This window comes from Pecten maximus, chromosome 3, assembly GCF_902652985.1.
Source record: "Pecten maximus chromosome 3, xPecMax1.1, whole genome shotgun sequence".
NCBI classification, from domain to species: Eukaryota; Metazoa; Mollusca; class Bivalvia; order Pectinida; family Pectinidae; genus Pecten; species Pecten maximus.
In genome coordinates, this window is record NC_047017.1 from 41,632,858 (window position 1) to 41,651,076 (window position 18,219).

The window sequence follows — 18,219 nt, forward strand, 5'->3', positions numbered from 1 at the left end:
GAATTGTAAATCTGATGTTATATGTAATGTCAATTCAATCTCTTAACTGGTTTAGTTTGTATTGTAAATTCTGTCATCAATAATTTCATGTAATTTGTGTCTTCGTTGACGAGTATTTCACTTACATTGCTAATAACATGTATCTAAAACCTTGTTTAATGTATATCTCCGCCTCTCTGAATTCTATTTGTTTCCCTATAAACAAAGGATTGTTGTCTGTGGGAGCTTGGATATTTCTTTCTAGAGAGTATTAAAACAGTCTTATGCTTATCTTCATTGTCAGACATACACTTTCATGACATCTACGTTTTAGCATGATGTTTGTGCTCATGCATAGCCCTGTAATATTCATAAAAAAGAAAAGAAAAGAAAAGAAAAAACAGGAAGGGAAAAATAACCTGTGTACGTTACGGACTGGTCTTCACACATTTGCAACTATTCTGAAAGAAAATCATTATTATAGTTTGTTCCCAAGAGGTCATGTATTTTAGTTACGTTGCAGAAGTTTGAAATGTGAAAGGTTTATGTACGGCAGACGATGACGGGCGAAACAAGATAGCTATAGGTCATCCCGACCTGATGACAGAATAATAAAGATGCCAAGTATTTGCAAAGAAAGCATCATATTTGCAAACAAATAGATAAAAAAAACTTAAATTTTCACCCGAATATTTTAAAGTATTTTTTCTGATTTTATCGAAAGAAAGGAAAAAAGTGCGTTACGCGTGTTTTACGATAATATCAGGGTGGATGCGTCTTCAAAATTATACTAAGCAACATAAAAACCTGTTCATGTGCTGCCCTGTAGGTAGTGCGTAAGAATTATACCTGCTGCCCCCATTGCATGATCGTAAGAGGCGACTGAATTTGGGATGTTATTTATCTTCTTTCTTACAAACTTTCTTCTTCTTAATGTCTCCCTTGAAAATGCCTCACTTTTGGCCTTTAGTTGAGCGTTCACCCCTGTGAGGAAGGCTTTGGGTTCTGTCCCCTGGCCGAGACATACCAGAGTCTTTAAAAATAGTAGTTGCTACCCCTGCTTAGCGCTCAGCATATGGGAGTGGGACGACTGGCTCACCCGTTGTCAGTATAATGTGACCGGGTGGGGTGTCCTGCTGGGTGTCTTCGGCAGTATGCTCCAGTGAGGTAGCACTATAAATCGGCAAAAGTTCCGGCCTACCACAAGGAGAATTCACACGAACATACCGCAACCTTCCGAAACACACATACGCACTCACCACACGCATGCATGTTGTACGCACGGGAGGGCGTCCTTAAATGACCTTAGCTGTTAATAGGATGTAAAACAAAATAAATCAAACCAAACTGTTCATGTGATTAAGGTAATCACACAGTCGTGTATATCACATCCAGAACCATTCAATTCAGTAAGGCTGTTTAACTTTTGTCCTTTGTTAATCGCAATGACTGTGCATCCCTTATAAAGTTCGGAACTCTCGAAAAGGAAAAGATACGTCTGCTGTTGTGGGTGGAAGCCCAGCTTTGTAGTCGGATTCGATAGAAGTCTGCTGTTGTGGTTGGAAGTTCAGCTTTGTAGTCGGATCCGACAGAATTCTGCTTTTGTGGTTGGAAGCCCAGCTTTGTAGTCGGATTCGATAGAAGTCTGCTGTTGTGGATGGAAGCTAAGCTTTGTTATCAGATCCGACAGAAGTCTGCTTTTGTTGATGGAAGCTAAGCTTTGTTATCGGATCCGACAGAAGTCTGTTATTGAGGGTGGAAGCTCAGCTTTGTGATCGAATTCGACAGAAGTCTGCTGTTGTGGATGGAAGCTCAGCTTTGTAGTCGGATCCGACAGAATTCTGCTTTTGTGGTTGGAAGTTCAGCTTTGTAGTCGAATTCGACAGAAGTCTGCTGTTGTGGATGGAAGCTCAGCTTTGTAGTCGGATCCGACAGAATTCTGCTTTTGTGGTTGGAAGTTCAGCTTTGTGATCGAATTCGACAGAAGTCTGCTTTTGTGGGTGGAAGCTAAGCTTTGTTATCAGATCCGACAGAAGTCTGCTTTTGTGGGTGGAAGCTCACTTTGTGGTCGGATTCGGATGAAGAATCATACCCGATATCTGATATACAGGAGTTACTAATTATATATTATATATACGTATACGACTTAATTTTCACCCTAAAATTTTTAAGGTATTTTTCTGATTTTATCGAAAGAAAAGAAAGAAAAAAAGTGCGTTACGCGTGTTTTACGATAATATCTCTAATAGTTCTCTATTCATGTACCCTTTTTAAAGGTCACTGTTTTCACAACAGTCTATTACGGAATGCTTACATCAGATGTACTTACTTATTATACATGAATTTACAGCAGCTGTATTAGCAGATCGAAAATTCGTAGTCTTGAGCACTATCAAAGGATGTCCTCGAACCGCAGTAACATGTGACTGCGAAACACAATCTTGAAGTCGTCATCCAGATCTGTCCGCCAATGGACATTTTCATTCTATTCCAGACGGTAATCAACTCAAACAGAGCAAAACCGGCTCGTCTCATTCTCCCGTTCTATCCCAAGGAAATTAAGTGCTAAGTTTACTATTAGATCACGTATTTACCTACCAGGATATAATAACAAAAATATTATACATGTGATAGTACTGGTGGCGGTGTCATCTATCTCTGAATGTACACAGTGCCTCTCCTCAGAGCATGTTTTATTTTGATTGTCGTGCTAAGTTAATAACTTCCTGAACAACATACTGGTCTTGACACGATCACTTTCGTCAAGTCTTGGTCTACATTCACCATTCAATCGTTTTGGCTCCCGACGAGTTCCAATATACCATTTGCGTTACTAATGATCAAAGGAAACCAACACGCGTGCGTAACATAAAAGAAAGTGTCGATCGGACGTGAAAAGGTAGGGAAAGTTGTCCTTATATATTTATATTTTTTGACCCCTAACCTCTTTATGAAAGGACGTTGTGAGAATGTCTTATACTAAATTTTATCAAAATTAGTTATGTGTTTTCAGACTAGTAGAGTTTAAAGGAAAAGCTAAGTGAAGAGTAGATGCATCTGTAATATATGAATATAAATTGTACTTAATATTATAATAGAAAATCTACTTATCAGGGATAAAAAAAAAAAAACAATAATCAGATTCAGATTGTTTTTAAAATAAAAAATCAAGAGTTAAATTCATATATACTCACAACCATTACTCACAAGTTTTCATGACGAACTTTAAACTGTAAATTGTCTCGCGAAAAATCAATCAATATACATGTATGTGTAAAATACATGAAATGTTGACCATACCGGAGATCGAATCATGAAAACGTCTATTGAAATCTCTGGCACACGGTATGGCTCCAGAGCAGAAATTCAGAAGTTAATCAATGCTTGAATCTCTTTTGATGTTGCTTTATTACTACTGTAAATAGCCAAACGTTTTTTTTTTATTTGAGCTCCAAAAGCTAGACTTGACTGTCATATCCAGTGTATTGTAATATTTGTAATAATTTCAAAGTATAATTCCGTCTCATCTATTTTTGATAGTTTAATTGGATGGATTTGATGATAAATCCCTTTATCAGAGTTCAGATATATTAGATACGTGTTATACGACTACGATTTGCTGCCCCTTTGTCAAAAGCATCACTTTGAATAATCTCCTCTCAGAACTAGAAATCTCCAGACTGTCACGACGGATTTATACTTTGAAACGGAGAGAATAAGAACTATTAGAAATGAACTGTACATGTCCGCTATCAAAGGTACAATGACTAACGACAGAATAACATTGACACTCGGCAAAATATGAATAATTTTAATATTATCAAATTGATTATATACATAATATTACACTATTACATTTATAATTCAAATTCTCTCCATGAAAACATGCATACCGGTATAAACGTCACGGAATTATTTCATTTTTCGAGCTGTAAAGTTATAAAACTGAGACATAACAACCAAAGTGTATATATATTACACATACACGGGTATTCTGAATGATAGGGACTATCCTTAACCCATTATGATTGATGATAGAATTTGTACACTTGTTTAACTTTGCTGTTTAAACAATTTCATTGTGTAGGATGATCCATCATAACTTTGAGAATTTTGCAGTCTTCTTCTGCATTCCCGCCATTATAGCCTTCATGACATCCTCACTCTGTAGCATCCCCTGGTTCCATAAAACCTGTAAACACCAATTATATCATCTATTAGTCTGATGTAACCTGTATGGGCAATCCAGCCATCAATTACCAGATGTAACATGTGGTGGCAATCCAGCAATCAATTATATCATCTATTACTCTGATGTAACCTGTATGGGCAATCCAGCAATCAATTATCTGATGTAACCTGTATGGGCAATCCAGCCATCAATTATCTGATGTAACCTGTATGGGCAATCCAGCCATCAATTACCAAATGTAACCTGTATGGGCAATCGAGCCATCAATTATATCATCTATTAGTCTGATGTAACCTGTATGGGCAATCCAGCAATCAATTATCTGATGTAACCTGTATGGGCAATCCAGCAATCAATTATCTGATGTAACCTGTATGGGCAATCCAGCAATCAATTATCTGATGTAACCTGTATGGGCAATCCAGCCATCAATTATCTGATGTAACCTGTATAGGCAATCCAGCCATCAATTATATCATCTATTATTCTGATGTAACCTGTATAGGCAATCCAGCCATAAATTATATCATCTATTAGTCTGATGTAACCTGTGTGGGCAATCGAGCCATCAATTATCTGATGTAACCTGTATGGGCAATCCAGCAATCAATTATCTGATGTAACCTGTATGGGCAATCCAGCAATCAATTATCTGATGTAACCTGTATGGGCAATCCAGCAATCAATTACCAGATGTAACCTGTGTGGGCAATCGAGCCATCAATTACCAGATGTAACCTGTATGGGCAATCCAGCCATCAATTACCAGATGTAACCTGTATGGGCAATCCCGCAATCAATTATCTGATGTAACCTGTATTTGCAATCCAGCAATCAATTATCTGATGTAACCTGTATGGGCAATCCAGCCATCAATTATATCATCTATTATACTGATGTAACCTGTATGGGCAATCCAGTCATCAATTATCTGATGTAACCTGTATGGGCAATCCAGCCATCAATTATATCATCTATTATACTGATGTAACCTGTATGGGCAATCCAGCAATCAATTATTCTGATGTAACCTGTATGGGCAATCCAGCAATCAATTATCTGATGTAACCTGTATGGGCAATCCAGCAATCAATTATCTGATGTAACCTGTATGGGCAATCCAGCCATCAATTATATCATCTATTATTCTGATGTAACCTGTATAGGCAATCCAGCCATAAATTATATCATCTATTAGTCTGATGTAACCTGTGTGGGCAATCGAGCCATCAATTATCTGATGTAACCTGTATGGGCAATCCAGCAATCAATTATCTGATGTAACCTGTATGGGCAATCCAGCAATCAATTATCTGATGTAACCTGTATGGGCAATCCAGCAATCAATTACCAGATGTAACCTGTGTGGGCAATCGAGCCATCAATTACCAGATGTAACCTGTATGGGCAATCCAGCCATCAATTACCAGATGTAACCTGTATGGGCAATCCCGCAATCAATTATCTGATGTAACCTGTATTTGCAATCCAGCAATCAATTATCTGATGTAACCTGTATGGGCAATCCAGCCATCAATTATATCATCTATTATACTGATGTAACCTGTATGGGCAATCCAGTCATCAATTATCTGATGTAACCTGTATGGGCAATCCAGCCATCAATTATATCATCTATTATACTGATGTAACCTGTATGGGCAATCCAGCAATCAATTATTCTGATGTAACCTGTATGGGCAATCCAGCAATCAATTATCTGATGTAACCTGTATGGGCAATCCAGCAATCAATTATCTGATGTAACCTGTATGGGCAATCCAGCCATCAATTATATCATCTATTATTCTGATGTAACCTGTATAGGCAATCCAGCCATAAATTATATCATCTATTAGTCTGATGTAACCTGTGTGGGCAATCGAGCCATCAATTATCTGATGTAACCTGTATGGGCAATCCAGCAATCAATTATCTGATGTAACCTGTATGGGCAATCCAGCAATCAATTATCTGATGTAACCTGTATGGGCAATCCAGCAATCAATTACCAGATGTAACCTGTGTGGGCAATCGAGCCATCAATTACCAGATGTAACCTGTATGGGCAATCCAGCCATCAATTACCAGATGTAACCTGTATGGGCAATCCCGCAATCAATTATCTGATGTAACCTGTATTTGCAATCCAGCAATCAATTATCTGACGTAACCTGTATGGGCAATCCAGCCATCAATTATATCATCTATTATACTGATGTAACCTGTATGGGCAATCCAGTCATCAATTATCTGATGTAACCTGTATGGGCAATCCAGCCATCAATTATATCATCTATTATACTGATGTAACCTGTATGGGCAATCCAGCAATCAATTATTCTGATGTAACCTGTATGGGCAATCCAGTTATCAATTATCTGATGTAACCTGTATGGGCAATCCAGCAATCAATTATCTGATGTAACCTGTATGGGCAATCCAGCCATCAATTATATCATCTATTATTCTGATGTAACCTGTATGGGCAATCCAGCCATCAATTATATCATCTATTATTCTGATGTAACCTGTATGGGCAATCCAGCCATCAATTATCTGATGTAACCTGTATGGGCAATCGAGCCATCAATTATCTGATGTAACCTGTATGGGCAATCCAGTCATCAATTACCAGATGTAACCTGTGTGGGCAATCGAGCCATCAATTATCTGATGTAACCTGTATGGGCAATCCATCCAGCAATTACTCTGATGTAACCTGTATGGGCAATCGAGCCATCAGTTATCTGATGTAACCTGTATCGCCAATCCAATTATCAAATATATCATCTATTACTCTGATGTAACCTGTATGGGTAATCCAGTCATCAATTACTCTGATGTAACCTATAATGTCCATTTAGTCATTTCATGACTTCTGTTGTCAATCCTATTATCTTATATGACTTGTATAGTCAATTCAATAATCAAGTATCTTACTAGCTCGTGACAATTAAGTCACTAATTATAAAATCTAACTTGTACTTTTAATTCTGTCATCAATTATCTGATCTAATTTATACTGTCACTTTAGGCATCAGTTATGTAAGTAGTTTGTACACCGTGTTCGTCACGTGCATGGTCAACGACGTATTTGAAGTATCTCAATGCATGTTGTGAAAGACGACTACTTGCTGGGTCCATTTACTGGTTTGGGTGTGGTTTCGGTTTTTGAGGCAATCCAAAATATAACGCGTGCTGTATTATACGGCACATTGACTTACAGAATCGTTTTTCTGTGTATCCATGAAGGAACCATCAAAGAGGCCTAATGACATTTTTGCCCTCATCAAATGGTTTGGTGTCTTTATCTTTCTGTCCTATATGTTCCTTCGTTCTTTACTTTGTCGGTGATCTATCCATACACATCAGTCTACATATACATAGTCATGACTGTTGTCATAAACCCCAGTCTCAGGACGTATAGATATAACTTTGCAGTATATAGCAATGTCTTTATCACTATTACAGCACATTTAACAATAAGTTTTCTGTCAGTAATTGAAAAATTATTCAATGGAAATTTCTCTAGAAAATGTCCTTTTATTTTCAAATTCAAAAGAGGATTGAAAATAAAGAGATACCACTATGTCGATAAAGGACTTGTACGTACCACATGTTCTAGTCCTTCCCGGACGGAGTGATCTCGGGAGTACACTAGTGACACCTTGCTGCCTTGCACAGCAACTGGACTCTTGGAGGCAATGAGCTCTGCAGTTTCCATGGCTCCTGCCATCATGGAATTCTTATCTGGGAAGACACGACTGTTGAAAGAAATTCATCAAATAAATAGATTTTGAATATTAAAAAATACAGTTACAGCCATTTTATGGTATACTTTGGTTTGTTTTTGTTTAACGTCCTATTAACAGCCAGGGTCATTTAAAGACGTGCCAAGTTTTGGAGGTGGAGGAAAGCCGGAGTACCCGGAGAAAAAACCACCGGCCTACGGTCAGTACCTGGCAACTGCCCCACGTAGGTTTCGAACTCGCAACCCAGAGGTGGAGGGCTAGTGTTAAAGTGTCGGGACACATTAACCACTCGGCCACCGCGGCCCCCTATGGTATACAAGCTAAAGTATGATATTATTTTCTTTTGAGTTTTAATGTTTCACCAACTAAACTATTGTCATGTGACATGAAATACTCCAGACGTTACCTGACAAAACCGATTTCCTTTGCTTCATCACTGTTGAATCTCCGTGCTGTGTAAGTCAGTTCTCGCACTAAACTGTCATTCCCTACAATTTTTGGAAACCTCTGAAGAGTTCCAACATCTGCTGCAACTCCAATGTCAACTTCCTTCAGAATAAAGTTCACATAGCTTAAGAGCAAAGTGCACCAACACTTAACGGATAATTCAGGAAATACAGGTCACCAACACTTCATTAAAATCTTTGGTATTACAAGTCATCAACACGTCATAAATAATTCAGAAAATACAGATCACTAACACTTCATCAATAACACATCAAATACAGGTCACCAACACTTCATCAATGACTCAGGAAATACAGGTCACCAACACTTCATTAACGACTCAGGAAATACAGGTCACCAACACTTAATCAGTAACTCAGGAAATACAGGTCACCAACACTTCATCAATGACTCAGGAAATACAGGTCACCAACACTTCATCAATGACTCAGAAAATACAGGTCACCAACACTTCATTAACGACTCAGGAAATGCAGGTCACCAACACTTCGTCAATGACTCAGGAAATACAGGTCACCAACACTTCATCAATGACTCAGGAAATACAGGTCACCAACACTTCATCAGTAACTCAGGAAATACAGGTCACCAACACTTCATCAAAGACTCAGAAAATACAGGTCACCAACACTTCATTAACGACTCAGGAAATACAGGTCACCAACACTTCGTCAATGACTCAGGAAATACAGGTCACAAACACTTCATCAATGACTCAGGAAATACAGGTCACCAACACTTCATCAATGACTCAGGAAATACAGGTCACCAACACTTTATCAGTAACTCATCAAATACAGGTCACCAACACTTCATTAATAATTAAGGAAATTGGATTTACAAATTTTCATTGATATTCTCTTTTATATCTTACATTGAGTAGGAATTATTCAAAAGATTAACCTTGATTTGGAAAAATGAATCTTGTGTAGCATATCGAATGTCACAGGCTGATGTCATGTCTATTCCTCCTCCTATACAGGCGTTGTGTACAGCTGCTATCACAGGCTTGGTGCACTGAAACAAGCATAGAAAAGTATACATCCAATCCTATATCAAATAGTTATATATGTCATTATATGCTTCGTGGACTATAACACGCACAGGATTAGTCTGGTTTGATTTTGCATCGTTTAACGTCCTATTAACAGCTATGGACATAATAGGACAGTCACTCATGTGCACAAGATGCATGCGTGTAGCAAACGTGTTTTGTGAGGCTGCGGTATGTTCATGTTTGTCGACTTAAAAGTGCTATCTTGCTGAAGTATAATGCCAAAGATACTAAGCAGGACACTCGTTACATGATAGTCCGGATCGGTCAATAATCGGCGACCAGGAAGCTTAATTGGTAGATCATCCGGCTAGTGTTCGGATGTCCCGTGTTCGAAACCCGGTCTGGTCGTGCATTTTCCTACTCCTCTCACATAGAAATGGGAATCCCCTACCCCATAACTTTGGTTGAGGATCTGAGCAATGCCAATGTGCTAAATATTATTGCGAACATACATGCTCATACACACCTATTTGCAAGAAGAAACCCATGGTGCAAACCTGTTCTATTGCAGTAAATGTATCCTGATAATCAGCAAGCTTTTTACGGATGGCAAAGGCTTTCCGGGAAGTGTCTAGGCCAGATTCTTTGGCAGAAACAGAACCTGTGTCAGTGAGGTCAAGACCTAGAGTATACAAATGAATTGAGATATTGATTATGAAAGATTGGTATATATACAATGTAATACGAAATACATTCATTTATAAATTCACAAATTCGTCAAACAAAGTATTGACCTACTAACCAGCCGTGCTTAATTCCTGGGTGGTGACCTATTATATCAATAATAGTTCCTTGCCTTTTATCACCATTATAGATATATTGTGAAACTGTAAATGTAGGCTTGCATCTTGCTGTCGAATCCAATTGATATGTTTATATCAATAACATCTGTTTCAATCACTCCTGCTTTTACTACCTTGTGAGTTCCTTTCTGGGTATCACTTATCTGCTGTGAATACCTTTCCTCCTCTGGGTACGAATACCTTGTAGGTCCCTCCCTCCACGAGTACGGTTACCACTGTGAATACCTTAATTTGCCAGTCCCTCCCATGTACAACATACCGACTGTGAATATTACCTGCTGTGAATACCTTGTCTGAGCATCCCTTGGTTTGACTTACCTGCCGTGAATACCTTTCCAGTCCCTCCCTGGGTTTGACTTACCTGCCGTGAATACCTTGTCTGGGCCTCCCTTGGTATGACTTACCTGCCGTGAATACCTTTCCAGTCCCTCCCTGGGTTTGACTTACCTGCCGTGAATACCTTTCCAATCCCTCCCTGGGTATGACTTACCTGCCGTGAATACCTTTCCAGTCCCTCCCTGAGAATGAATTATCTGCCGTGAATACCCCGTCAGTCCCTCCCTGGGTATGACTTACCTGCTGTAAATACCTTGCCCGTCCCTCCCTGGGTATGACTTACTTGCTGTCAATTCCTTGCCAGTCCCTCCCTGATGGATATGCCTTACCTGCTTGAATACCCTACCGGCCCCTCCCTGGTGGGTATGACTTACCTGCCGTTAATACCTTGCCAGTCCCTCCCTGATAGGTATGACTTACCTGCTGTGAATATCCTGTCAGTCCCTCCCTGATTGGTATGTCTTACCTGCTTGAATACCCTACCGGTCCCTCCGTGGATATGACTTACCTGCAGTGAATACCCTACCAGCTCCAGACAAAACAATGACTCGACAATCACTGTCACTGTTCAATTGATGGAAGCAGTGTTTCATCTCACTAAAAATAAAATAAGTAAATATGAAGGGTAAATGCACGCCCATCTTGAAATGGTTAATGTGATCAGGTCAGTGTATCACAAATAACAATTCCATCCTACAATATGATTTCACGAATACTCCAGGCATTGTTTTATAAGGATACATATGAAAAGAATTATTTTACAGCTTTTTCAAAGTCACTTAAATTCCTGAAAATAACATTAGCATCATCTGCAACCATCCAGCAGCAACGTATAATTACTTAAAAAATAGAATTGTCTTCCTATTTCACAAAATGTCCCGGTGGTGTAAAGTTTTGTTGTAACTAATAAATATTTCATATTTGCATGAAAGATATCTTTAAATAGAAAATCCATTATAATGATGACATACCTCCAGAATGCCTTGTTCATTGCATTCAATCGTTTTGGTCTGTTCAATTCCACATGAGCAACGAACTCCTTTGGCTGGGTAACCTTGAGTGTCTCAAAGTTGTACTTAGAAGTAGCATCTGACGACATATTTCTGGCTGACCCCAGTTCGATAGATTGTTCTTCTTGAACGGTACGTCAAAGTTAACTATTACAGTTAAGGAGGATACACTGCAAACACGGTTTCCAAAGGGAAACTGTTAACGCCACGAAATAAATATAATTGTTCAACCACAGGTACTCGCATCGTGTCTGTCAATATACCTAATATAGGAGGTGTATTGACAGACGAGGCGAGCACCCGTAGTGTTTCCATGTCCTTGTTATAATGAGAAGACTTGTTAGTAAGAATCCAAACAATTAACTGCTCAAAATTATGAATCGTAAAATCATTTAGTGAATAAACGTGTTTATTGCATTTTTGCCAATGAAAAATAGAAATTTATCAAACTAATAAAACTTATATTTTCACTGCAGCGACGAGCAGTAAAAATATAATATTTTGCAGTGAAAACATAAGATTTTGTAGTGAAAATAAGTTTTCCGTTTTTGACCAATCAGACGTCATACTGATTCCCGCTCTTTTTGACACTATTAATTTTTCGATGTTTTTAATTTTGTTTTTAAGTATATGAAATGTAATTTTTCCCGTCAAATATAACATATATTTCACTCGTATGACAGAATATTTCGATATTCTGTCATACTCGTGAAATATATGTTATATTAAAAAGGAAACTATTCAATATCATCTATACAATGTATGTTACACATGTAATCATGTGATATCACAATGATAGTACAAGTAATAACACGGTATGTCATTGATGAATACAAAAATACTTTATCAGAGTGGATGGTGACCAGTGAAATTACGTTAACATTAGATGTAGATGTAACAATGAGGCTAAATTGCTCATTTGTTGAATCGTATTTACACAATATCTATATATGCTGCTGAAGGCATGATTAGTGATAAATCCCCCTAATAGCTTGCTTATGAAGGACGTGTCAGTGAGTAAGCTGATAAACTCCAACGATTCATACAGAGATGGGGTCAAAATATGGGATACACCTATCCGCCCCTGTAAAGGTTATCTTTACAATGTTTTCAAAGTCATTTCCTGATAACATAAGCAACACTGTATTGACCTGAGGAACAGAAAGAAGTACTAAATTTACCTGTGTGCATTAAAACATGGTGATTAGGTCCCAATATAGCTAGCCTGTAACAAACTATCTGGTCCCTGAGGTGAACAGGTGATTGCCAACAGGTACAAAAGTCCGACGTGAGTGATACTTAAACGAACTGGTTACAAATATTCATGCGTCCGTTTCTGATAACGACTGCCTCACAATTAACCTTCACAAAGTCAGTAATATCAACGAGGTAGTTTCGCTCTTCCTTAAGTCAAAACAATGAAGAAGAGAGGGACGGGAATTCATTTTTAAAGGGCACTCGGTTAAAGAATAACAATCGATTATCTGATAAACAGGAATTACTAATTATATCGAAAATACATGCGAGAGCGAAAGTCGATATCTTAAAAATTAACCATGATTCAGGGTTTGGCCGTCTTATATCCCGATGGCCCGTTTAATTACTCCTAAAATCTATTTCAAAACGTGTTATATCGGTGATATCAATGTCAATATACAAATGTATAAGCTACATGTAAACAGGTATGCTCACAAATTGCATATACATTGTACTTTTATTTAGTATGCTCTGAAAGTTCAAAAAAAAAAAAAAAATATGACGAGGTGCCTACTTTGTTTTGTACTTTTTTATGCAAAACTATGGAAATTTGATGAATTTGTAGCAAAATATCAAATTTCAGTTACTTGGTAATCACTATTATATACCCGTTAGGGAATGTTTGGCCAGGAGTATAAGATAATGCAGATTTACATCTAACAAATAATTTACTTACTCAACTCTGACCGAGACAAGTACAAAGTTAACCCGGAAATATACTAATTCTACATTCCTACGTTTACCTGCCATTGTTTATGTCATAAATAACTGTGAATCCTTCGCAAACAGGTGAGTTGCTGAACTCGACAACGACTTGTCTTTTGTCGTGAGGTTTTGCCTTATATCAATTAAAACATTCTTGTTTATATTCATTGCAGAGAGACACTCTAATGGAATCCGGTTTTTAGCAATATGATGGGTAGTCCTATAATTAATCTGAGTCAGTTGATAAAACTAAAAACAAATGCCAAATATGGTATTAAAACAGCAAAATGGATAAATATGCAATTATAAACGTCATTTCCCCCGAACATTTTGATATAATTCTCTGATTTCATTGTAAACAAATGTACTTAATGTGTGTTTTTCAGGTAGATGTATCTTCAAAATAATATTAAGCAATTTAGAAATCAGTTCATGTGATAACACAGTCTTGTAGATAATAAGGTGAAAGTGCACGATTAGATTGTGAAAAATATGGCCTTTGTCAATTGCACTTTTAAAATTCGGACCCCTCGAAATGGATAACAAAAATCTGCTTTTTAAGGGTGAAAGGTCAGCTTTGTAGTCGGATTCGGTTGGAGGATCTTACCCGATTATCTGATAAACAGGAGTTACAGTGTACATTTTTAAAGGTCCCTATAACAGTCGAATACGGAATGCTTACATCAGATTTACTTACTATCGAATACCGATTATATTCGGAATCGGTTTAGTTCTAACCCTAGCCTTAAACACTCCTGAAAGATGTCCTCGAACAGCAGTCAAATGTACTAAAACTTGCATCACATGAGCCAGTGACTGATGAAATACAATCTTGAAGACGTCATCCAGATCTGTGTGCCAAAGGACCTTTCCGATCTGTACCAGACAGTAACAATCAACAAAAACGGGTCATCTCATTCTCCCGTTAGTTCCAATCTTGATTCGCCCATGATGAACGCACCTGCTCCACTGCTAAGTTTACTATTATAGATCACGTATTTATACCTACTAGGATATATCATACAGGTGGTAGTACTGGTGGCGGTGTCCTCTAGCTCCGAATGTACACAGTGCCTCTCCTCAGCGCATGTTTTATTTTAACTGTCGCTCTAAGTTAATACCTTCCTGAACAACATACTGGTCTGAATATAATCACTTTCGTCAAGTCTTGGTCTATATTAATCATTCAATCGTTTTGGATTCCGACAAGGTCCACTATACATTTCCGTTACTAATGATCCATTGGAACCGCCAGGCGTAAGTAAAATAAAAGAATGTATGTGTCGATCGGACGTGAAAAGGTAGGGAAAGTTGTCCTTATATTTTTATATTTTCCTATTTTGACCCCTAACCTCTTTATGGAAGGACGTCGTGAGATGATCTATACTAAATGTTATCAAAATAAGTTATGTCTTTTCAAACTAGTGGAATTTAAAGGGAAAACTAATGACAAGTGAAGAGTTCACATTGTTTTTAAAATAAACAACCAAGAGTTAAATTCATATAAACTCTCATTTTCATGACAAATTTCAAACTGTAAATTGACTCATGAACCTTATAGAATCAATATTTGTGTATATGATAGGTTTACCATACAGGAAATCAAACCATAAAATGTCGTTTGAAAGCTCTGTGACATGGTATGGCTCTAGAGCAGAAATTCAAAAGATTAGTCAATGCTTGAATCTCTGTCGCTTTCTTACTACTGTAAAAAGTCAAATGTGTTTTTCTTTGAGCTTCAAAAGATTGCGTTGGGTAAATACAAGTATATCCACATAGGCGTTTCGGTTTTCTCATTTGCCAATGACACCAAACAAAAAGTCATCAAAATAATGTTATCAAATTGATTATGTACATAATATTACAAATATTACATTTACATGCATGTAAACATTATTGAATGATTTTGTTTCCGAGCTGTACAGTTATAAAACTGAGACACAACAACCAAAGTAACAATTTTCATGATACTCTCCAGTTATAGAGAAAGAATGTACAAATGTACTTTTCAAAGTTATAATGAAATGATCAGTTCTTATCCAAATAAATTAATGGTAATCTCTTCATGCACTTGGTAAATTTTTATTAAGTTGAAAACTAAGAACAAATACCCGTTTCATAAACATGTTTTTCATTCCTCTTTTCCTTGTACCAAACTATTTCTTACATATATTTTCTGTACAATAAATGTATAATGAGGTTTATATATAGTTTACATTTACTGGTATACAGAATGAGAGGGACTATCCTTGTGCCATTATAATTGATGATAGACATTGTACGCTTGTTCGACTTTTCTGTTTTAAATAATTTCATTGTGTAAGATTATCCATCATGACTTTGAGAATTTTGCAGTCTTCTTCTCCATTCCCGCCATTACAGCCTTCATTATATCCTCACTCTGTGCCATTCCCTGGTTCCATACAGCCTGTAAACAGGCAAAGGCAAAGGCAAATTGAACATGAAGCGCTAGCGCGCTTCATTAAATTTGCCTTTGTCCAGTTGGCATTCATCAGCCCATAACTTCCAAATGAAAGCAGTTCAATGCTTAAAAAATTAATGATAAATCCCCTTATTAACATGCTTATGAAGGAAGTGCCAGGATGAAGCACGTGTCAGGATGAAGGACGTGCCAGTAAGTCGGCAAACTCCAGATTTATACAGAGATGGCGCCAAATCTGACATATACCTATAGGTATCCGCCCCTGCACATACTAGGTTATATTTAATTGTTTTCCCAAGAAATATCCCATATGGTACTACATTGTATATCAGCTTCCTACCAAATTTTCTCTTATACATATAAACCAGTGGTCCCAGGATCGATCCCATCACAGAAAATATCCTCTATAACATGTAGAGACGCCATTATTTAGTAAGAGTAGATAGACTAAAGGACATGGCTATCAAAATCAAACCCATGCTCATATTTACATAACACTGTACATTACCTGAAGAAGCGAAAACAATACTTACCACCTTTTTCAGTTATATTGACAGTGTCTCCCGTAGTAGTTCTGTGAACCTCGGAGGCCTGAGAATGAGTTACAGTCGAGATGTATTTGGCCTACACGTGTATCCTAGTCACTGTGTATCGATACTCGTGCATACAATTTCGCACATTCTGTGTGATATTTAGATATAGGTTCGGTCAAGATATAGCTAGACTGTGACACATTATCTGGTCCCTAATGTGAACAGGTGATTGTCAACCGGTACAAACGTCAGTCGTGAGTGATAATATGTAACTGCTTATATAATATGCATACCATCGTTTCTGATTACGACTGCCTCTAAATTAACCTTCATAAAACCAGTAAGGTAGTTCGCTCTACCTTCAATCACAACGACAAAGAAAGAACGACGGAAATTCAGCTTTATAGAGTACAAGTATTTTCCGTATTTGGTTAGGAGAATAATAATCGATAAAGAGGAGTTACTAATTATGTGGCAATACATAGATTTATTCTGACAGCATACATAAAATATGTACAGGATTTACATCCTTTGATTGTCAGCTCATAATAAAGTTATTGAATTAATTAATAATTGTTCAGTTCACAGCTTGATTTTCTCGTTGAAACAGTACTTTTATGACTGATTTTTCCAATGTTCAAGTTTATATTCGAATTGTTTAATCGATATGGCATTTACAACATCAAATGGGAGACTATTCCACATATCCACAATTCGCTGCGTGAATGAATATTTTCTGACATCTAATGTTGAGGATCATTAATGTATGTTAAAGTTATGTCCGCAAGTGATTGGCCCTACATTTACTGAAAACAGTATCAATAATACAAAGAGAAGTGGTCCCAACACAGATCCTTGTGGTATACCGCTTATTCCTTGATTCCATTGTGATGTTTCACCGTTCACTACGACTCGTTGTTTCCTTTCAGTAAAAAGACTGTAATTCAAGAGGAAAATTGGCCAGCAATACCATATTTTGAGAGTTCATGTACGAGTTGCTGATGAGGGACTTTATCAAAGGTTTTCATAAAATCACAGTATATAACATCCACGCATCCTCCATTATCCAAAATATCTGTCCATCTCTCCATGACATTAAGAAGCTGTAGAACGGTAGATCTACCATTTACAAAGCCGAATTGTGCTTTACCAAATAGCCTGTGGGTCATAATTTGTTCTCTGAATAATTATTAAAGTATCTTGCAAACAACACTAGTCAAGCTTACTGGTCTGTAGTTTGAAGCTTCCTTACGATCTCCTTTCTTTAAAATTGCCGTTATAAAAGCACATTTTCAACCCTCGGGTAGTTTTCCAGTCTCTATGGATGTTTTAAATATTAATGATAACGCATGACTTATGACATAACAAGCCTCTTGGATTCTTTTAATATCGCCTTAAATATTGTCCATTGCCTTTCTACATCATTCTCACACTTCGAAAAACGTTCTTGCCAATGTCAATTTGTATTTAGTTATCGAGACAGTTCCTGAAAATTTCCTTTATCGTAGGAATAACGCTTTTTTTTACATGTTCTATCTCGGCGGTAAAATTACAACGGATATAGATAACTGAATGATCACTTTTGCCCATAGGAGGGAATTGAACAGCTTCGATGTTATCTGTTAGAACTAAATCTATAACGCTTTGATACATACGAGTACGAAATTAAAAGTCGATATCT

General features: G+C 37.3%; 1 protein-coding gene across 4 annotated transcripts; it reads right to left on the reverse strand.

Moving 5' to 3' along the window:
- Nucleotides 1-3,775: 3,775 nt before the first annotated feature.
- On the reverse strand, nt 3,776-16,655 carry LOC117324208 (delta(3,5)-Delta(2,4)-dienoyl-CoA isomerase, mitochondrial-like). 4 transcript variants are annotated; one of them, XM_033879949.1, is made up of 8 exons: nt 12,782-13,348; nt 11,562-11,724; nt 11,099-11,187; nt 9,949-10,073; nt 9,298-9,411; nt 8,333-8,475; nt 7,788-7,938; nt 3,776-4,171 (listed from the first exon to the last, which is right to left on the reverse strand). In XM_033879949.1, the coding sequence occupies exons 1-8, from the start codon at nt 12,789-12,791 to the stop codon at nt 4,076-4,078; spliced, it is 891 nt and encodes a 296-aa protein (XP_033735840.1). In that variant the 5' UTR covers nt 12,792-13,348; the 3' UTR covers nt 3,776-4,075. The 4 variants fall into 4 exon arrangements, with proteins under 4 accessions (XP_033735840.1, XP_033735843.1, XP_033735841.1 ...); XM_033879952.1 differs by lacking the exon at nt 12,782-13,348 and adding an exon at nt 16,539-16,655 and having other exon boundaries at nt 3,778-4,171; nt 11,562-11,796; XM_033879950.1 differs by having other exon boundaries at nt 3,778-4,171; nt 11,562-11,770.
- Between the last annotated feature and the right edge of the window lie 1,564 nt (nt 16,656-18,219).

Excerpts from the sequence above, each read along its gene's own strand:
- LOC117324208 (XM_033879949.1), bottom strand. Across the intron at positions 10,074-11,098 it reads TGGTAGGGTATTCACTGCAG|GTCTTGACCTCACTGACACA; the intron begins GTAAGTCATATC and ends TGTATACTCTAG. Across the intron at positions 4,172-7,787 it reads GGGAAGGACTAGAACATGTG|GTTTTATGGAACCAGGGGAT; the intron begins GTACGTACAAGT and ends TGGTGTTTACAG.